General features: G+C 35.2%; 1 protein-coding gene across 1 annotated transcript in view; it reads right to left on the bottom strand.

The window, feature by feature from the left end:
- PARG (poly(ADP-ribose) glycohydrolase) overlaps positions 1-23,636 on the bottom strand; it is a 208,389-nt gene that overhangs the window by 86,610 nt on the left and 98,143 nt on the right. The window contains 4 exon segments of the mRNA XM_036027504.1: positions 881-1,052; positions 3,119-3,179; positions 6,515-6,594; positions 19,254-19,411. Of these exon segments, the coding sequence (XP_035883397.1) occupies positions 881-1,052; positions 3,119-3,179; positions 6,515-6,594; positions 19,254-19,411 (471 nt within the window).

Below are 23,636 nucleotides of genomic sequence, written 5' to 3'. Positions count from 1 at the left end.
AATAAAGACTCCTTTCCTTTATCACCAAACCTCTGCTGCCAAATTTTGCCTAAAGGGTAGCAGTAGGCAGCAGGACCCCACTTGCTATTCGGTAACAGAAGCACTATTTACTTACTGTTTTTGCTTTTTTCCTGGTTGCAACTGAGTCCAAATACATTGCAGGCTAAGCTCAGTCCAACAGAACTGAAAGCCTTAAACTCAGAAGGTAATTCAGCATAGGTACTCTTGTAAGAGTTTAATTTGTATTAACTCATTTAATCCTCACAATAACCTTGTCACTACCTTCTTTTACAGATGGGTAAACAAAGTTCAGAAAGCAGATAAGTAACCTGCCTAAGGCTAGTAAATGAGGCAATAAAGATTTAAACCCAGGTGACCTAAGCCAATGGTCCAAGCTTTTAACCATTATGCTACACTTTTCAAAAAATTACTTTGCAAACCTCTCATAGAAAATAGTACCACAAGTTTGATTTGTTAAACTTCTTTTTGGGGGTACAGGGTCCCACTTTCCTAGTCATTTATTCCAAGGGAGACCTGTGAGGATATTACTGAAAAGGTTAAAAAGCATAATCCAGAAATCTCTGGTTTGTCAGTCAGGACTTCAAAACAGAAATCTCAACTGTTGTCAACGATTCTCCATAACTAAAGTTGTCAACTTAGAGTATAGTTCTCAATAAAATTATGAAATTGCTAGAAACTGGTATTTGTTTTAAGCATCTTCCAACTCCTTGATAGGTATCCCCTTCTAGCCCCTGTAAATCTCCATTCCATTGTCCCAGGAATCAAAAACGTAGCCTATTATGGCTCTCAGTGAATAATTAAGCCTGGCTAACCTATGTACTGATAATCACAGGGTTAACTACATCAAGTCAGAAACTTATAAATCAGGAAAGCCTCTAACTTCCTGGTACCCATGTAGCCCCTTACTCTTAGAAACACCAACAATCCTCATCTCTTCTTCATCCTTCCTCTTTAATTGAATGCATGTTTCTGGTTCTGTGTTGTCTGGGAGATGGATATTAATTATACTCTCCAACTCACTTATGAAGCAGCTAAAACAAAACAGATACCAAAGAAATTTTTTCAAAGTTAGAAAGGATACCAAGTTAAATTCTATCTATCAAAGTCAAGGGGAGTATCTCAATATTACTCAGGGTCAGTTATCTCACTGACACAACAGCCTTGCAGATCTCTGCATTTTGACTTATCCCTTTACTCCCAGATGGTAATGTGGCATTTTCACATTAGTGCCGAATGAATGTCAAATACAGAGTAGAAATACTGAGCTAAATTAAAAAACAAGACCACTGAATGACCTATAAAATCTACAACAAAATGATGTGAAAAAAAAAAACTGTATTCCTATTAGAGACTAATTGAAGAACTAAGAAAACAATCTGGTCTGGAGAGATAACATAGCAGATTGTTACTTTTAGTTCTAGGAACCATATTTTAAGAGGGACCAATGGTCTGGAGTATGTAAACAGCAGAGATAAAGCATTTAGGACTCATATTGTATGTGAAATAGAAGAATGAGTAGGTTTTGTGTGTGTTTGTGTGCACTGTTAGAGGTAGGATGAGTCAAGAAAGCATTAAAATACATGAAGGAAGGCTAAATGTCAAAGAAAATTAAATGTATTTATTGTAGGTCTAGAAGGAAGAACAAGGAGTGGAGGGGAGGATTACTGGAAAGAGACTTAAAAAATAACTTTTAGAAAGAGAGAGAGAAACAGTGATCTGTTGTTCCACTTATTTATGCTTTTACTGTCTGATTCTTGCATGTGCCCTGACCGGGAATTAAACCTGCAACCTTGGCATATGGGAACAACATTCTAACTAACTGAGCTACCCAGCCAGGTAGAAAGACAGACTTTTTAAGTGAATGAAAGTATTAGAAAATAAATAACACAAGCAGACAACTGAAGTGCAATAATGAATTTGCCACCATCGAACTGTCTAGTCTCCATCTCTCACTGGTGTTAAAGAACTGATAATATTTTTAGTAGGCAGCTAGACCGGATGACTTCCGTGGGTCCCCTTCATCTCTAACCTGCCATGACTCCAAAATGTTGCACCTGTTCTCTTCCTTTCACATGTTGCACATGTCATCTTCCAATTACACAATTGACTCAATTGTGTTATTTTTTTCTTTAGGTGTTTAGTCTTTTACCACCTCAGTCAGTCAGCCTCCTAAAGTAAGTTTGTTTTTCTTTCCCCTCGCAAACGTACATGTTTGATGAATGAAAACACTATGGGAAAGCCACATAGGCAGATGTGCCTCCTTAAGTTAACTCCCTTAAGAGCGAGTCTCTTTCATCACTAATTCCAAAAAGAACAATTACAAATTAGAGTAAAAATTAGACAGTGAAAATGAGATGCACTGGTTAATATGAATGCACACCCAAAATATGCATTTAGTATGTCTAATCATGTCCTCACATGCATTGAAAAAGTTGATCCATTCTTATTTAAGAGCTTTGGGGATTTGCACTAGATTAGGAAATGTGTTAACTATTCCAGGACACTAAAAAATTTACAAATCTGATGAACTCAGATTGGTTATTGTTCTCCTTAGTATTTGCAGATAAATAATAAGAACAAAACACAGTAAATTAGCAACATCCACAAAATCTGCCAACAGTACACACGGACAGCAAAACCTCAAAATTCTTATCCATCGGATGAAATTCTAGGTAATTACTATTTACATTTTAGTTTAATAAAAGAACTTTTTCCAATCTTGGTCCCCAGGTAAAAACATCTTAAAATACAAACACTAACCAAAAAAGGAAGACAAGAAGGAATATTAAATATTGCTATTCCATTTAATTAATGTCTTCACACACAAAATTCCTTAATTCTAAATAAGACTTTCAGAAGACAAAACTAAGACAAAAGAGTAGAAAAAGTCAAAGTGTTGCAGACTTTGATTCAAAAGGTACAACCTTTTTAACAATGACAGCTATCAATAGATCACTTATGAGAATAAACTTCCTATCATAAAGGCTTTTTAAGAGGTCGGAAAAACATCTTTCCAGGGACTGTAAAATAAAATTCTCTCGTGGTAAAAAGATTCCTTCTAATTCTAAGGTTCCAGGATTATTTTTATCATTATTACCTTTCCCATTCTGGAAAATCTTCAAGACTCTGTCTTGTAAATGTCACCAACCCCGTAGGTTCTACAAAAGCAATAAAAGAAAAAAACACTCAAAATAAGTTTAGATTTTGAAAGATTATACATATATGCAGTAAAGGAATAGGTCTAACAATAGCTGCAAAACAATCAGGAAGTGCCAAGCTTAGTGTTGGAATAAAACAGAAGATTGATTTAAAATAATTTCCATACAGTAGGAACTCTTTCTATAAAATAGTTAAGTCCTCACTAAAACAAAAAACTACACAAACAACAGTACAACAGTAGGAGACCTTGAGCACTGGTACTTTTTCGTGACATTTTCTAATCTGCAAACATTTAAAAAAATAATTGGGGGAAAAAGATGCATAATGAGTGTAGCTTACACGATAAAGACAGAATGGAATTTTAACCTATAGATTCCTCTCAAAGAAAAACTGTAACCCGACCTAAAAACTGGTAAATGTATACACATTTATGTTTGTTATAATGAAATAAAATGTCTAGAATTAAAAAGAGAAAATTGTTGGCATGCCTTTGGAGTTAACACAGCCAAATCCAAGGCTTAGCCAATATGCAATTGTTCTATTTATAAGGTGCCTTAGCCAGAAGGAGAGATTACTGTGCTCTAAATGGTTAGAGAAGAAAGATGACATAGTTTTTAAGTAGCAATAGATGTAAGAATATCAAACACAGTAAATTTTAGAGGATAAGATCCCTTTTTGTTAGGTTTGTTTATTTTTTAACTAGAATCAAAAGCAACAAATAAATCAGCTGGCCAAAAGTAATTTGCTTGATTCAAATCAAAGAATAAACTAAAAAGGTCAGGCCATTTTGTTTCTTTTTTCTTTCTTTCTTTTTTTTAAAGCTCTTAAGCAAAGAGAAATATGTCAGGAACTATTAGTGATAATGATGGAGAGTCCCAATAAAAGCTTAGCAACATTTCATTCCTTTGGATGATTCTACATTTGTTTGCTTTCAGTCACAGGCAGCAGTAACTCAAAGATCGTACAGAGTATTTACACTAAAAGACAGTATTTTGTTAACATGGGTTATAAAATATTCTTTAGATATCTAACTTTCCTTAAGACAAATAGACAACATATTTAAAATTCACAACTAAGAAGTCAAACAATTCAAACACTAGAGAAATAATTCTATTAATAGGAAACTAATCTTAGTATCATCATTCAGTAACTTAGCAGAGAAGAATATAAATATCCTTCATATACACTAGGAGAGATCAAAAGAAATTCATAAATGAATACTGCTGGCAAAGCAAAAGGAAAGATAAACATGGTTCTTCAGATATAATTAATAACAAAAATACCATGAGAGTGTGCCTGTTACCTTTCTTCTATAATTATATACCTTTCATGCCAGATTAGGTTATTTTGGTTAATTACATATCTTCATTAATAAATCAAAATGTATACTGCATATGAATCATTAATTTTAAAATACTCCATCTATAAGATATTTTATTTAAAACTACATTGAAAATCACTTAATTTAGAAAGTTTTAAAATCTTTCAGTCTCAATGTTTGACAACACTCAAAAGTTGGTCCTGATGGAATTATAGTTTATCAATTCTAAAAAGCACACTTTTTCGTGTATTAAATTTCTGAAAATGGAAGATATACATGATTTGACTACAAGGACAGAAAAGTAAACTCTGAATTACTTAGGTATAATAATGAAATTCATTCAATTTAGTGTAGCAAAAAATATACTTATTTTTCTAACAAATTATTACGATTCTAATTTGGTTTTACATATCATAAGCCTGAATGTGCCTTCATTTTCCTTAATATTTCATTAAGCACAAAGCACAAAACTAAAAATTGATAAGCTAATAACCCTTTATCAAAGAAACATGTAATTTTTTGCTTAAATTCCCAAATCCTAACAATTGATTTCTTTAAAAAAGTCTGAACTATGTCCAATAACAATACATTCCAAGGATAAAAATGCAAAGTAAGTATATTGTGATGTGGGATTACTTACTAAAGGAAAGATGAGCAAGAGAAAGAAAAAAAAGACCTTAAAATGATTCAGTGACGTGTTTTAAGATAATCCCACAACCTGGATGACCAAAACTGAAAAGAACTCATTTTGCTTGACCAGAGTTGACTTGCTCTATTTATTGAGCAAAAGCAAATTTTTGAGATGTTCTAGTTTTCTTAATAACTGACTTGCAAGAAAGGCTACCCATTGATAATAGCTACGTTATTAAGCATATAACTTCTCATTTAATGTTTACAAATAGCCTATGAGATAATTATCATTCTTTTATTTTATAGATGAAGAAACTGAGGCTTAGAGATGTTAAACCTCTAACTTGTCTGTAGCCACTCAGCTCTAGGATAAGAGTAACAATACCAATCTACAATCAACTGGTAACTAGGAGCACTGGTTAGATGTTTACCACCACTGCCTCGAGTGCTACAATTAGCCTCTGGGAAAATAACATAGTCAAGTTCAATAGAGGAAGACAAGTGAACACTAAGTACAACACACCTTTAACTGGAACATAATCAAGAAAAGAAAAATGCAAACAAAATATAACCAGAGTCATTGAAATTAAGAACAATTTAACCATAACCAGAGGGGAGGGTGGAGGGGACAGTGGGGAGAAGGATTTTCAGGAACTACTATAAAAGGCACATGGACAAAACCAAGGGGAAGGGTGAAACCCAGGGAGGGAGGGAGGCTTGGCTGGGGTCTGGGGGAGGGGTGGGCAGAAAATGCAGACAACTGTAATTGAACAACAATAAAGTAATTTAAAAAAATTGATTTTAGAGAGACAGAGAGGGAGAGAAACACTGACTTACTGTTCCATTTATTTGTGCATTCACTGGTTGATTGTTGTATGTGCCCCTGACCAAGGATCAAACTGACAACTTTGGCGTATTGGGACAATAGTCTAACCATCTGAGTTACTTGGCCAGGGCCAAGTACAACACTGTTTTATAAGAACTCTACAAAAGGTTTAAAGGAACACAAAAGAGAGGAATCGGTAGAAAGGCAATGAATTAGTTGACTTCTACAAATAAAGTAATTGTAATAGTCAATGCTACTTTAAAGCACGCCAAAAATTTATTTCCTGGTTTAATACACTTTCTTTTGAAAATATTAATTTATTGCTTTTATTCATGAAAACACATTATAGTATGTTATACTGATCTAATTTCAGAATATATAAAACCCTCTACATACTCATAATGCACATATATGTATATATACATGTGCATAAACTCTAGATTATAATATTGAATTATTTGGTTTGGGTGGGAAGGTGTATTTTGAACACAAAATGTTCTTGATCTGAACTGTCCCCATCAATGGTAAAAATTATAGTAAAAATGAAAGAAATTTACTTTTCTCTGTGACTCTTCTAAAGTAGCAGAAGAGCGTTTTCAGCTTCTCTGGTTTTCTTGAGGAACGTCCTTCAAACAACCTGAAAGAGATCAAAAATAAAGATTCACAAAGAACTAAATCTATATTACTACTACTGAGTAATAAAAAAAGTAATTCTTCCACAAGGCAAATCTATAATGATAAAGAAATGGAACACTATTGGGATTTAAATGGCATCCTGAGAGAACTGAAACCAACTAGAACCAGGCTTCCTAGAAGTTGTTCAAGTCAGATGGCACTCTCTAACAACTATCTTGCTCCAGTCTACCTTTCTCCAGGGAGAAGGCACCAACCATCTGGTCCCCCAAAGTCAATTAAGCCAGTGAGTTAATGCTTGATTATTTTTCCAATGGCAAATATTATTTATAATTCACATATTACTAGGGAGTTAAATGATTAAAAAGTGTTTGAAAAAAATCCACATGATTGTTTGTATTGAGGAAGCAGTGGGGGAAGTAACAACAAGTAGAATAACAAGTGGGTATAACAAGATGTTGAAGGGCTGACTAATCCTTGGTAATTAAACAAACACACCTTGTGCATGGTAACCAAAACAGTGCCTATGCTATGTCATCTAGTTTCCATCAACCAGGACTTGTACTACTTAATTTAGTTGTCTTTGAAATGATTTGGCATTGTTACTGGTAACACATTATGCAATTTATCCTGAGGAAAGAAAAGCAGGGCTTTAGAAGTATATGACCTGAGTAGGTAGTTCACTAAAGATTTCAAACACAAAAGCATGCTTTTAGGCACCACACCTACTTTTCCAAAAGCATTTAAAAATTACAGAGAAATTCTGTATCTATAAATGATAAAGTATTATTCATCTGCTTCTAGTTATATACCCTGGCTTTAAAACCACAAACACTTTAAGTAAAAGTTCACTTCAGTAAATGCCAAAATGGGTAAAATTTTTCATGATTAGAAAAGCAAGTTTATTAACTACAGTAGAAAGGAAAAAGTTATTCCATGAGAAAATCCTATTGAGCAAGTAAAATGAATTAGCAAAAGGGAAGGAAATGCAGATTTCAAATGACCTTGTTTTTCAGTGATCTGAAATTCTATATTCAGGGTCAGTTTCTGAGAAAAAAATTTATATGAATACTTAGTTCCTGAAAAGAATATTAATGTCAGAAAGCATTTTAACCAAGTCACAAATCAAATTTTTAAAAGATTAGTGCCTGTGTAACAAGTCTTACTCATCTAAGAAAAATTATTTTAAATGTTTATTATAAATACTTAAAAATTCAGCTGCCTGCCAAAAGAAAGGATCTTTGAGAGTATGGTTTTCAGCTTAGTTTCTTCTGTAATATTGACTAGAAGGGCTTGTTTAAATCAAAATGATAGTCAAAATGAAGAAGCCACTTAGCAGTTGAATTAAACATCCTGTATGAAATAAGTATGATTTACTAAATAAATATCTTGGGATCCATTGCCAAATCCCTTTCTAGGTTTACTATTTAGTAGAGGGAAGCAGTATATAAAGGCAGCCACCACCTTTTCTTAGAGATGAATTGATATACTTATACAATTCAATTAAGGGGAAAAAGTTTCTCTTCCACAGAACTGTTGCATTGTGAGAAGAAAATGGCTGCTGACCTTAAGAAATATTCCCCCCAATATAAAAAGTATCCCTAAGTTCTACATGTGGTCAGCTGTGTAAAAATCACCCAAAAGTATATATACTTCATAACCATGATGACATATTAACCTTGGGAGCCTCTTGGGACTATAGGTTTACTACTATCCAAGCAATATGATTTTCCTGGAGGATTATGTGGCCATTATCACCACCAACTACAAATAAGCACCATTGTTTATTTTGCAGGTACAAACCTTAGAGGTACAAGTCAAGCAGAATCTCAATGTATTCTGTTTATCCATTGTGCATAAGTTTCAAAGCCTAATTTCAAATCACTATGGAACCAAATATGCTTTCCTGGCTTCCTGATGGAGCAGGGGAGTGTGTGGGGGTGGAGGTATAGAGTAAAGGGGGAGGTGGAGAGAAAGTCTGGGAAGATGAAACACATTTAAAACTCTTATGCCAATTCTCAGACTTTCCTGATGAAAAATTTTATAGTACTATGTATAGCCACCTGAATTATGCTGGTATGAAAGTGAAAAATAACATAAAAATACATGCAAGCAGCATGAGTTAAAGTCACTACAACAGTGATGTATATATTATCCAAGGGACAGCTTTTGGGAGAGAAAAGGAAGGCAAAAGAGCGAGGATGAAACTAGAAAAAGGAGACAGAAAAATAGAGCAGGAAAGATAAAGGGGAAAAGAAAGACAGAAATGGGACTGGAGACAAAGGAAGGTTCTATAAAACAGAAACTCACACAGAAAGGCACAGAGAGAAACACAGAAAGAGAGACAGACTCATGAGACAATTAGACTTCTGATAATAATCAAGCACTATCCATTTCTTTAACTTCTCAAAACCTTGTGTTGTTTTTTTTTAATTTAGGTTTTCAGGTTCTGGGTATGTATATTTGAAGGAATATTTTGAGTCAGCAGGTGTGCATATAAACATGAACATAAACTAGGCCATAATAAACCCTCTGCATGGAGCAAGACATTTTGGCCTTTAACTGAATAATTACAGATTATTAAAGAAAGCAAACAGAAAAATCTAGTCAGGCAACCTTATGTTTGTTTTAAACAAAACTTTTTATTTTCAAGGGAATGTGTCATTTAAAGTCGATATTAACTGGTATTTTTCTTTCCATACACATAAAGAGAAACATAATTTAATAATACCATTCCCTGAATGACATGTTGATAACATTACCAGAATTAGATTCTAGACACACACCCACCCCCCATGGGAGTTCAAGTTAAGAATTAATCCCATTAGTATACAGTAAATCAAACCCAAAGCACTATAACCTACATGTTAAAATGGAAGCAAATGATAATCTCAAACCCAGCCAGAAAGTCATTCTTGGATTTTCTGTGAAGTACTCTGCCATATGGCCCCAGCAGCATTTTCAATCCAAGGAAGAGGCAGATGTAAGAGCCTCCTGGGCTGACCACTGCCGCAGCCCAATTAATCTCTGACCATTGGTTTCTAAGCAATCTTAGAAGCATCAATGCTAATCACATTAGAAACCTTTATATGAATATTTAGGCCCTGAAAGGCAAGCAGGGGAAAAGGTCAAGGGTATTTAACATAACTAAGCAGAGCTGGAAGAACACAACAATAAATTTAAAGAGGAAGACTTATTTAATTTATTGACGTCAGCTTCCCAACACATACTCTGAACCATTTTTCTTATTCAATCAAGTAGCCAGTCATACCTCTTTTGAGCCTAAATACCCACATGTGAGCACGCACACACACATAGCTCCCAATTGCCAGAAACAATAATCATAAATAGCAACTATGCAAAAGAGAAAACACAACATGTTCTATAATCAGCTTACCAAATTGCTCACCAAATTAGGTACTTGGTGTTTCATAAGCCACATAGAAAAGGGAATTTTGGGTTGTTTCCCGTTTCTGGAGGGTACTCAGAGCATTTTGTTCTTGAGAGGAAGCAAGACATAATGAAAGAGCACCGAGTTTAAACAGAAGACAATATTCAAGTCTCAGTTCTGCTGACAAGTTATTTACTCAAACTGAACTGTTAGTATAGAAGCTTCCCCACACCTAGAAACGTCCAGAATCAAAGTGAGCTGTCAATAGACTGTATATCAATGATCATGTATATAATCCTCGTTCCTGTTGTTTGCTAGTTTAGTTTTATTAAAAACACACACTATCTCAATGAGAGGCAAGTGCACATATCCTGCTGTTGGAGAGTCCCTAAAACAACTGTATATACCGCAGGTTTTACCTGTTTTAATTCATTTTCAGTTCTGGTTATCTCCGCCCCCCACCCCCACGCTAAAAAAATCTGTCAGCCAGGAAGATAAGAGTAGGCCTACACACAGACCTACTGAAACTCTATTTGGTGAAAATACTACTGGGATACTTTGAGTTTAAACCTCTCACAGTCACTTTGGACTGATGAATGGCTGTGGTTCATTTTACAGATCAACAATTATTTCTAAGGAGAGTTCTAATCTCTGACTAGGTATGAGGTAGAAGTATTAATGTGGTTCATTGAAAGGCTATATAGTAGAATCATTAAGGGATACAGCTTCTAGAGGCTGCTGCGTATACCCTCCTGAGTTTGAATCCCAATTACACAAATTAACTTGGTGAAGTACACTGCCCTCTAAGCCTTCGTCTCCTCATCTGAAAAAATGAGAAAACTGCCTTACTTATAAGATTAATACAAGGATTACATCAAAAATAGATAGTGATTGGTAAATTACAAGTACTTAGTAAAGAGATACTCTCATGCAAAAGAAATTTCAGATAATGCTGAGAAAGCAGAGGTACTTGTGCTGGATAAGGCATTACGTGACAGCCAGCAAAAAAACAAGTCATTTACATAAAATGCTCACATTGTTCTGATCCACATTCCCTTCATGAAGAAAGGTGGCTCAGCCTATTTTCCCACCAAGCCTAACATGCTGACACTCAGAACCAACCAGCTCAGTCTTTAGGATAAATGACCATGTAAAATCAAAAAGATAATGATGCTGTCTCCAAGAAGTCCCAATGTTCCTGTCAGAAGTTTAGCTGAAAAATAAACCTGCTTTAACATTAAAACATGTTTTGAAGTTAATATATAGTCTGGTAATTGGTGGCAGAAAATGGAAAGTCATCAAAGCTAAACTTCCCAGGATTTCTTGACTTTACCTGTCAGCCATCCCAAACCTGCAGTCCACCTTATTGTTGAGAGAAAAAGGCTGTCAGGTATGCAGGTGCCCAGCCCTCAGAGGGTCCTTGTGTTTCTTTTCCATGCTAAATGGGAAAGTCAGGATAAAAGGGAGGTAATGATAGTATGTCCTTGGGGCCATAATCAGGAAGGAATAAACTATCTATTCCAGTTGTTCGAGAAAGGCTCAAAAATATCTGTGGATTCCACTCTCAAAATCAAATTAAAAAAACTGTCTAATCTTTTTAAGTAACTGTCTTCAGCTCCATTTCTGATGATTGACTTGTTCTCCTCTTAAATAACTATTTTTCTTCTGATATAAAAGTAATAAATGCTCATTATAAACAGTTTGAAAAGTATAGAAAAGGATTAGTAACATTTTAAATCTCATCACCTAGTGGTAATCATAATTTTGACTAATTTTCTTGACAATCCACTTCTGTGCTCATACACCTATATGCAGAGATGTGAATACAGAAGTATATTAATAGATACAAATATTTTAACATATCAAGGTTGTATTCTATTTACAATTTTTTATTCCTTGCTAAAACCTACAACTGCTGATTCTAATCACGTTTAACCTTTCACTCCATTTCTTGTGCTTTTTCTTGTTTTACTGACAAAGAATGTATATTTACAGTTATCCACAAGAGAACCTTAAGCTTTTTAGAGAAGGAGGCTATAAACACTTAACCAAAATGTAGGACTAAAGTTATCTGTGAAGAGTTTTAAGTGCTGAATTCTTTTTTTTTTAAAGATTTTATTTATTTAGTTTTAGAGAGGGAAGGGAGGGAGACAGAGAGAGAGAGAAACATCAATGTGCAGTTGCTGGGAGTTATGGCCTGCAACCCAGGCATGCACCCTGGCTGAGAATCGAACCTGCAACACTTTGCGAACCTGCAGCTCACTCGCTATCAATCCACTGAGCTACGCCAGCCAGGGCTTAAATACTAAATTCTTAATAAGTGAAACTCAATGTCTGGAATTTGTTTTAAAATAGTCAACGGAAAAAAAAAAGTGGTATTGGATAGGTGAAAAAAAGTAAAAAACAATACTGCCAGGTAAAAAACAATATTGAAGCTAGGTGATTAAAGTATGGGCTCATTGTAGTGTTCTCTTTATTTTTGGTATGTTTAAAAATAGCCATAATATAGTTTTTAAAAATAACTTTTTTTTAAAAAAAGGCTTTCTGATAAAACCTTAATTTAGTAAGCAAACACATAACTCATCAAAAAAACCCCACCAAATTTAAAAAGCCAAAAATTAAGTCAAAGAATCAATCTTCTGAGAAAGCTTATAACTAAGACAGCAAAGGATTATCTTAAGGAACATCAAGATGCATTCACTAGCTGATTACTCATTCCACACAAATTGTAAGGAGCAACTGAAACACTCATTTTAAAGCATTATTAACTAGAGCAACTTCTTTCCAAATTAAAAAAAAAACAAAAACAAAAACCTAGAAACACTGGCATTATCTTCAGAATTCTGGATAGAATTTTTAAAATTTAGAGCATCTCTGCAGATCTTAGGGATGATCAAACATTTATTCCAAATAAACAAAAAAAGCTACTTACTGTCTGCAGAATTATTGTTAATATAAGAATTCTCTTTGTGGAAATAATTATACTTCTATAAAATGAAATTTCCACTTCTTACATACAAATTTTAACCATTCCTTTTTCTGTACTAAAAAAGAAAACCTACAAGAGATACAAAGCCCATAACTACTATTGAGTGAATCTAATTATATAGTAAATACTTAATTTTTTCAAATAGGCAAAAAAATTTGATTTCATAAGCAGATTCTATACACAAACTCAGTGCTTCCCTGAAAACCAGAGACATAAAAGATAAAAAATGTTAATTACCTGTAGCTTAAAAATAAAACACCTCCTAATTCATAAGAATAAGATACAGTTTGAAAAGTAAAAGACTGAGGACGAGGTGTTTAAGTTACAGTCCTAGCACTCAGCCACTAACCAGTCATTTGATATCTCAAATGTTTCATTTTCAAATTTATTTTCATTCACTCCACAAGAATTTATTGAAGGCCTACAATACATGAGAGAATGAAAACAACAAAGAGGATAGATGAGATCCCTGCCCCACTGAAAGGATTAAACAGGCAATGATAACAAAATAGGTAGGCAGTACAGTAAGGAAAGTAGAGAAAACAGCCCTGGCTGGTGTGGTTCAATGGACTGAGCTCTGGCCCACAAACCAAAGGGTGGCCAGTTTGGTTCCCAGTCAGGGCACATGCCTGGGTTCCACAACTGAAACACTCCAGGTCCCTGGATTGAGGGCGGGGGGGTGCGAGAAGCAACTGACTGATGTATCAACAACAAAAGGGACGGATAAAATAAGATAAATGTATCTCTGACACATCAATGTTTCTCTCCCTTTCTTTCTCCCTCCCTTCCCCTCTCTCTAAAACTCAATAAATAAAATCTTAAAAAAATAAGTCTCTACAGCTCCACCGCCACCACATTATCCCAGCTAGCATCCTTTCCTAGTGCACTGCAATAGTCTCCCCAACTAGTTAAGCTTATTGTATTCTGACCTCTCTCCAATGGGTTCACATATTGTAGTCAAAACAACCTTAATTCATTTACTCTCCAGTCTCTCCTTCTGCCCTGTCCCTCCCCCCATATTAGTCCCTGGGCCTGTGGCATCCTTCTCGCCACAGTGCCTTTGTACCATACATGTTGTTCCCTCTCCCCAGAATGCAATCACCTCTCCTCCTTGGTAAAAACTCTTACTCACTCTTTCATACTTAGTTCAAAAGTTATTTTCCCCAGGGAAGTTTCATCTATTAAATTATATCCTCTACTAATATAGTGTTTTGATGCTGTGCACCTGTCCTTTATATCACCAGAGGTACACACAAGCTGTCACAGAAACCCAGAGGAGTAGGAAATCTATCCTGGCAGGATCAGAGAGCTATTAGGAACAGTGATGTGTGAACTAAGGCTTGAAGGATGAGTCAAAGCCATGTGGGGAACAGAAAGGCAGAGAAGTCAGAAATTAGCTTGTCCCTTCCCTTGTAATCCCAAGGCACTTAACGCACTGTGGAGAATATTGTAATTGTTCACTGTATACTTGAATAAACTAAATGACTAAATGGTATGTATTCTCTTAAAACAAACTTAGTTAATGTACCAATTTGGGAAAAAAGGTTAAAAACATGCCCCTGACAACTGGACTTACACAACCAAAGAAGATATGACATAAAATGGATACCATCTTGTTGAAATTTTAAAAATATTCTTACACAGCTGACATTATTTTTCATTGTTGCCCCATTCCTCCTTGGTGTTGATAATGGAGAGTAACTGTATGTAACAACAGACATTTTCATTTATATTTTAATGTCTGATAGCCTTAAAAATATAGTCCAAGAATTATTAGTTTAAAAGTATTCTTACAGTTAAATTATCTCCTATACTTTTGTTTGCCAAACACATAAATAAAACAAAATGTGATAAGTTGCACTAAAGTGTCTGTGGCTTAGTTTTAATAAAAATTTATATTAAGTACTAACCAGCTGAATCCTAATCCTAGAATTTTTAACATCTTAAGAGAGAGAGACACTTTCTAAATTTCAAGAAGGTAAAAGTAATGCCTTTGGGGCTAACATTCCATGTCACTGTGAATCCATTTTAGTTAACATTGCCTTGTGGAGTTGTCAGAAATTCTGCCCACATAAAAGTGATATTAGAAACAATGATATTCAAGTAGCACAAACACACTTATTGCCCAGGCTTATTGCCCAGGCCTTAGTTCTAAATGCCATACCATTCTCCAATAAAACAAACCAGGCATTCTTGGAAAAATGATTGATTCCAGAGTACAGCCATGGAAAATATAAGATGAGCCTGGAACATCCTGTGATGCCAGAAAGTAAGAAATGCTCAAAATAAAGATTGGGGCTTGGTGAAAGAACACTGAGGTCAACATGAATGAGCCCTAATAGCCAAAGCTAAAACAATTTGAGGAGTAAAATAAATGACAATGCTAAATTCTAACTCATAAATATCCATAAGTCCATTCTGATATTAATATTAAAAAATATAGGAGAGACTTCTGGCCAAGATGGAGGCATAAGTAGACACACTGTGCCTCCTCACGCACCAAAACAAGGACAACAACAAATTTAAAAACAAAAAACAACCAGAACTGACAGGAAATTGAACTGTATGTTGAAGTCCTACAACAAAGGAGTTAAAGAAACATGCATCCGGACCAGTAGGAGGGGCAGAGACAGGCAGCTGGGCAGACAGGACTTGCACCTAGGCGGCAGCTGGCAGACCAGGGCGGACAAGCAGCAGCTGGTGGACCCTTGCCAGGTGGTAGATTACAGACTAAGTGGTCCCTCGTTCACATGCAGATAAACCAGGAGGAACAACTGGGGAGAGAGACTGACCACGTAACCCAGAGTTCCAGTGTGGGGAAACAAAGCCTCAAACCTATGATGAAAATACCTGTGGGGGTTGAGGCGGCAGCGGAAGAAACTCCCAGCCTCATAGGAGAGGTCACTGGAGACACCCAAGGGTCCTAGAACTTACACAAGCCCAACCACCAGGGAATCAGCACCAGAAGGGCCCAATTTGATTGTGGGTAGTGGGGAAGTAACTGAAAACCAGCAGAGGGTGGAACAAGCAGCATTGTTCCCTCTCGAACCCCTCCCCTACATATAGTGTCACAATGCAGCAACATGGGTTGCCTTGCCCTGGTGAACACCTACGTCTCTGCCCCTTACTATATAACAGGCATCCTGAGACAAAAAAAAAAAAAATGGCCCAAATGAAAGAACAGATAAAAGCTCCAGGAAAAAATACAACTAAGTGATGAGGAGACAGCCAACCTATCAGATGCACAGTTCAAAACATTGGTAATCAAGAGGCTCACAGAATTGACTGAATGTGGTCAAAAATTAGATGAAAAAATGAAGGTTATGCTAAGTGAAAAAGAGGAATATGTACAGGGGACCAACAGTGACAGGAAGGAAACTGGGACTCAAATCAATGGTGTAGACCAGAAGGAAGAAACATACATTTAACCAGAATAGAATGAAGAAACAAGAATTCAAAAAAATGAGGATAGGCTTAGAAACCTCCAGGACATCTTTAAACATTCCAACATCCAAATCATAGGGGTGCCAGAAAAAGAGGAAGACCAAGAAATTGAAAACTTATTTGAAAACACAATGAAGGAGAACTTCCCTAATTTGGCAAAGGAAATCAACTTCCAGGCAACTTCCAGGAAGTCCAGAAAGCTCAGAGAGTCCCAAAGAAGTTGGACACAAGGAGGAACACACCAAGACATATCATAATTACATCACCCAAGATGAAAGAGGAGAGAACCTTAAAAACTGCAAGAAAAAGGAGACAGTTACCTACAAAAGAGTTCCCATTAGACTATCAGTTGATTTCTCAAAAGAGACCTTGCAGGCAAGAAGGGGCTACAAAGAAGTATTCCAAGTCATGAAAGGCAAGGACCTACATCCAAGATTACTCTATCCAGCAAAGCTATCATTCAGAATGGAAAGGAAGATAAAGTGCTACCCAGATAAGGTCAGGTTAAAGGAGTTCATCATCACCCAGCCCTTATTATATGAAATGTTAAAGGGACTTATATAAGGAAAAGAAGATAAAAAATATGAACTGTAAAATGACAACAAACTCAGTTATTAACAACTGAACCTAAAACAAAAACAAATAAAGCAAACAACTAGAACAGGAACAAAATCACAGAAATGGAGATCACATGGAGGGTTATCAGTGTGGGAGTGGGTGGGGTAAGAGGGGTAAAAGGTACAGAGAATAAGTAGGATAAATGGTAGGTAGAAGATAGACAGAGGGAGGTTAAGAATAGTATGGGAAATATAGAAGCCAAAGAAGTTATATATATGACCCATGGACATGAACTAAAGGGAGGGAATGCAGGTGGGATGGGGTATGTGGGGCAGCAGGGAATAAAGCGGGGGGGGGGGAGGGGGAATAGGACAACTGTAATAGCACAATCAATAAAATATATGTTTAAAAAGAAGCTTTTTCTCACATTTCACACACACACACAAATATATAGGAGAGAAGGGGAAGGGATAGGTCTTCCTTATAATTCCAATTAATAAATGCAGGAAGATGGAATTAAAAATCACAATAGGCAAACACTACAGTAATAACTGTTGCAGACAACATCCACCAGTGGATGCTAAAATTAGTGGGGGAAATGTGAGGCAAAATGTTTGCATAGTACCAACATATCTCCTCCAAGATATTTATTAACCCAAAAGGAAAGTCAGTAACCATAAAGTGGAAAACCAAACAGACACCACCTTACCGAGATGATCACCAGTAATAGGATATGTCAACATCATGAACCCACTGAGAATGCACTGAGAAGGACACAACATCAGTTCTGTGGTATTTCTGCCAAAATGTATTATCTTTACTCCATTTGTACAAAAATGTCAGCCAAACCCAAACAGAGGGGCATTCTACAAAATAACTGAATAGTAGTCTTCAAAAGTGTCAAAGTCATAAAAGAAAAAGAAAAACGAAGAAACAGAGTGAAGGAGAAAAGAAAACTAAATACAATGTGCAAACTGGGAGGGTCCTGGAACAGAAAAATATATTAGAAAAGCTGCTGTAATTCAAATAAGGTCTGAAGTTAATAATATTATAATAATACTGGTTCTACCTGGTTCTGATAATTTTACTATGGTTAATATAGTAATGTTAACATTAGGTGAAGCAGGGTTAGTTGTGTACAGGAATTCTGAGTACTACCTTTGCAACTTTTTACATATCTAAAATGAATTGAAAATAAAATGTTTTTAAGACCATTAAAAAGGTAAACTAAAATAAGTGGCATTAATGCACCATTCAACTTTGAAGACAAAAACAGAACAGCACACAAAAGCGTGACTCTGCTCCTTGATGGTACCTCCTCCTCTGAACTTGCCACCACAGCCCCACCCTCAGAGGCAAGAGATGGGGGTTGGAGGGAGGTAGTGGAGAAAGACACAGCATACTGGGAAAGAGGAGCATATATTGTAACAATTTCCTGAAGGCAGCCCCTGATATTAGGGAAGAAAACTTACATTCTATCTACAGATGCCAAAAGATAATTCTCAGGTAAAAAGGAAAAAAATAGAGATTTTCCCAGGAAGGAGGGTTGTGTCATTGGGAGTAAGGAGTGGGAGAAAGAAAAAAAATGTAATATTCATTTGCAAAGAAGATTTCACATTGTTTATGTAGATGATGGAGAGAGTAATCACTCTGGAAAATGGTTGGAATTTAAAACTTTATCAACACCTTCACAGTGTAATATTGTATGCAAATAATATAAATATTTTTGTCTTCCATTTAAAAATAATACATTGACAAATTAGTCATGTCTATAAAAAGTCAAAGTCAACTTTCATTTTTGCTTTTCATCTTAACAGAAGTGTTTTTCAAGTCTCCTAAGATAGACTCATGACTTCAAACTCAGACTTCATAAAGAGGAGGAACTGCACTTCAGCTCTAACATTTTCTCAGCATACAAAGAATATAATGTACAATAAATGTTCTTCTGAATAATCACACTGAAGAGGAATAAAGAATTCAGGAAACTCAAGAGGGGGAAGACATTCTGACAGGGTAGAAAGAATATGGACCATGGAATAAGACAGACCTGAGATTAAACCTCAGCTCTGCATTTTACTGGCTCCTATATCCTAATCAAGTTCTATAAACTTATCTTGCCTGCAAAATGGCAAGAATACTATTCAACTAACTGTATTGTAAAAAATAAATTAGGTGAGTACACATAAAATGTTTAGCCTATGGCAAATTACTCTATGAATATTATTAGTTCTTTCCTTCCTTTTCCATTTCATTGTTAAAGAGATGTTTTCAGAAAACATACCGATTGAAGTTAATGTCTGGGTAACTAGAATATTCAGATTTCATCTTAGCATTTCGACGTGGAAATGTGCAGAAGAAGGCATTAGCTAAAAGACTGGCAATCTGCTCCTGTGACATTGTGATGGAATGATTCATTTTCTGCTTCAGGAGTGGTATTGGCTGACAGAAGAAAGAAAAAAATACAGACAAGGAATGCAATAATTAGTTCAGCAATTTCAAAAGCAGAGGCACCAAATAACATTTATTAAATTAAAGTAAAAATAACATCAGGCTACTCTTGAACTCTTAAATCAGCAATACTGTTAGAAAAATGTACTGCTTTGATTAACTGCAGATTTCTTATCAATAATAATGATAGTGAAGAGAACACAAAACATTACTTATTAGTGAAAAACCAGATTGCTTTAGCAAGTAAGAAATAAAAACACATTACCCATGTAATAAAACTTAAAGCAAAGGGTGAAAGAGAATAATACAATGTTAAATGTAACTATTATTGCATATAAAAATTTTGTTCTCACTTATATTAAAGATTGTTAGAACAATTTTTCTTTTAGTCCTAAATAAAATAATCTAAGGAAAATAACTCAATAAGTCTTTTCCTTCTAATTCTGAATCACACTTCACATTGACAATTTTTCTATGAAACTCAATCTAATTTTATGACAGCAATTAATAGAATACACACACACACACACATTTATATGCAGACTTATATATAAATTTTAAAGCAAGCATTTCCTACCTAAGCATTCCAATTCAAGGAAGAAGCAGGGCATTTTATCTTCAAAAATTTGATGTCTGAAATTCCTTCTAGTTGTACCAAACCCAAACTTATTGACCTTTTAGTTTCAGTATAATCCACAGGACCTGATTATTGTATCCAGTGGGTTTTATTCTATTCTAAATGTTTAAATATGTTTAAAGACACAATGGTAAAACCAAAGACCAACTGCCAACATCTCTTTTACACATCAGTTGTTAAATTCAAAATGTTTAGAGGATGCTTTTCCTTTTCCCTTTCAATAAGAGCCAAAATTAAGTATCCTGGATACCTAGATTAATCACAAACCACTAAAGAACTGTTCTGATCATATCTCAGGAACCAACACCAGAAATGACATTGAGGAAAGGCAGGCAAGAGAAATCAAAACTGCAATACTATAAGAATGAACTTTTCTCCAAGTAACAAAAAAATACACATAATTGTTAGAATAAGAGTTGGCTAGAAAAAGAGATGGTTAAACTTGCAGTTCAACTATTTCTCTTGGAAAAATACAAAGGTAAACAAACAAGGGAAGCATAAAGAATTTATGTTCACTTTGGTATCCAAATTCTCTCATTTTAGGCCTTAGAAATCAGTATTTCAAAGAAAGAGGAAGTTTGTCACATTGCTCTCCATTTCCCACTTTATACATTTATTTACAATCCAGCAATAAGTTTAGAAAAGGTAACAATGTGTCAATGGCTTAAAGCAAACTTGTACTTCGTTTTAGTAAGAAATGAGATTTTAACTACAATATACTAAGTTACCCACAGTATGATATTAAAAATTAATGGTCATATTTTAAGCTTAAGAGACTTTAAACACAAACTTTTCTTGTCTCCCTAATAACTAAATAGGGTAATTTTAAATAGAATAAATGATTTCTGTTCTCTTGGTGAGGAAGAAATGCCTGAAAGCTCATTTGGGGAAAATCTGAGAATGGAAATCTTACCGTCAAGCGCTCAGCTAAAAAAAATAAGCTAATTAATATAAAAAAAAGACCTTTCCGAAAGTACATGTCCAAAATTTGTTTCCTTTAATCTTCTTTTTTTAAATTTTATTTTAATCGTTGTTCAAGTACAGTTTTCTCCCTTTTACTCCCAATCCAGCCCACCCTCCCAACCCTCCCCACTTCCCTCCCATTACCACCTTCCCCCTAGTTTTTGTCCATATGTCCTTTAAATTTGTTCACGTAAACCCTTCCCATTGTCCCCCGAAATTCCCTCTTCTCTCCCCTGTGGTCACTATCAGCCTGTTCTCTATTTCAGTGTCTCTGGTTATATTTTGCTTGTTTCTTTGTTTTGTTGTTTAGGTTCCTGTTAAAGGTGAGATCATATGGTATTTCTTTCACTGCCTGGCTTGTTTCGCTTAGCATAATGCTTTCCAGCTCCATCCAAGCTAATCTTCTTTTTATAAATAGAATATTCACCATTCAGATTTGGTCTAGAGAATGTTAATGTGATAATTAAATAACAATATATGTAATTTAACTTGTCAAAATATATTTTGATACCAAATTGAAATGTTACTTCTGCAGCAGAATTTACCTTTCAGTAGACAGCACAGATTTAAAATGTTCTCCCCAGTAACACACTAATGGTAGAATAAAGCTATCTTAAATCAGGACAAAACGTTGGGGAGTCATGTGTCTAATTTTGGTTCTGCCAAGTGACTTGTTATAGCTTACAAATTTACAAGCTTTTGAGTAAATATATCATTAAATAAAATATGAAAACATTCTCTCCTAAGCATGAGGGGAAGAGAAGATTAAGTGATTCACGTCTAAAGGTAATACACTGTTAATCGTGAACTACACATTGAATTCAAAAGCATTTAATTATGTGGAATCTAAAGAACAATATAAATGAACAAATAAAATAGAAACAGACTCATAGATACAGAGAACAGACTGCTGGTTGTCAGAGAGGAGGGGCCTTGGGGGCTGGATGAAAAAGGTAAAGGGAATAAAAAGTACAAATTGATAATTACAAAATAATCATGGGGATGTAAAATAAAGCATAGGCAATATAGTCAATAATACTATGATAACTATGTAAGGTGCCAGGTGGCTACTGGAAATATTAGGGGGAAACACTTTGTAAAGTATAATATATGATTGTCTAATCACCATGCTGTACACCTGAAACTAATACAAAATAATATTGAACATAAGTTTAAAAATAAAAAATCATTTAATTAAGCACTATTAAATTTGGGGACACAAAGAGGAGCTCCCTTGAGGAAGAACATAATCAAGGAAGATAGATATATAAAGACATAAATTACAAATAATGTGCTAAATATGATTTGAGTGCTACAGGAGGGATTAGATTTGGCTGGGAGAGGTAGGGAAGGCTTTGCAGAGGAAGTGAAAATTAGAGCCTAAGAGGCAGAGAGAGCTTTTACTGGGTGAGGCAAAAAGCAAGGAGGGAAAGGAAAAAAGAATAAACACGAAACATAAGCAAGCAAATACAGGCATAACTTGTTTTATTGCACTTTGCAGATAGCTTGTTTTTTACAAATTGAAGATTTGTGGCAACCCTGCATCCAGCAAGTCTATTAGTAACATTTTTCCAATAGGCTCAGATTATGGTTAACATTTTTTAGCAATAAAGTATTTTATAATTAAGGTATGTACATTGTGTTTTTAGACATACTGCTGTTGCTGTTGCACATTTAATAGATTACAGTATAGTGTAAACATAATTTTTATATGCACTAGGAATCCAAAAAATTCATGTGACTTGCTTTATTCAATATTTGCTTTACTGCAGTGGTCTGGAGTGAACTGTGTATTATCTTCAAGGTATGCCTGAAACTTCCAACATAAATAACCAGGTGAGTTTTAAAATATATTTACCTGGCCCAATGAAAAAAACTTATTTTAGATACAGTGCATTAATACGGTAAAATTAAAGTTACATAAAATTAGAAATACCACAGTGAAATGCTAACAAGTAGAGCACACTGAAAAACATTCAATGGTTCTCAAGTGAAGGTGGCAGAATGGCCCACAGGGTTCTGGACATGGTTTTTGGTTGTCCCGATGACTATGTTTGTGGTCTCTGGGATACCCCAATGACAGACCAAAGTATGAGAGACCATCCCACACATGCAGAAACTACTCCACCCAAAATGCCCCCAGAGCCTCTGTGGAGAGAAACAGTGTTAAGTAGAACCCTGGCTAGCATCCATGTAGTCAAGGGGGCTGGAAATAAAAGACACAGGCAAATTCAAACCACTGTTGAGAGAAATGTAGGAAGAAAATCATGAAGAACAAACCATTGTGGTGGTTTAAAAATGTGTATGCAACTTTCTCCTTCTTTTAAGAATTAGAGTTTAATTCCCACCTCCTTGAGTGTGGGCTAGATTTGAGCAACTAATTTCTAATGAATAGAAAAAGTAGCACTGATGATGCTTGGATGCCTTTAAAAACTAGATAAAAAAAAAATACAATAGCACTCCTTGCTGTCTCCCTTGAGCACCTTATTCTGGAGAAGTCAGCAACCAGGTCATGAGGACCCTCAGCCAGCCTATGTAAAGGCAGGCCCATAAGGCACTCAAGTTTGAAGTAATTTGTTATACAGTAATAAGCAATTTTAAAACTACAGACAAAAT

The sequence above is a fragment of the Phyllostomus discolor genome, chromosome 5, assembly GCF_004126475.2.
Source record: "Phyllostomus discolor isolate MPI-MPIP mPhyDis1 chromosome 5, mPhyDis1.pri.v3, whole genome shotgun sequence".
Lineage (NCBI taxonomy): Eukaryota > Metazoa > Chordata > Mammalia > Chiroptera > Phyllostomidae > Phyllostomus > Phyllostomus discolor.
Note: the sequence above shows the minus strand (reverse complement) of the source record. Positions and strands in the feature narration are given on the sequence as shown.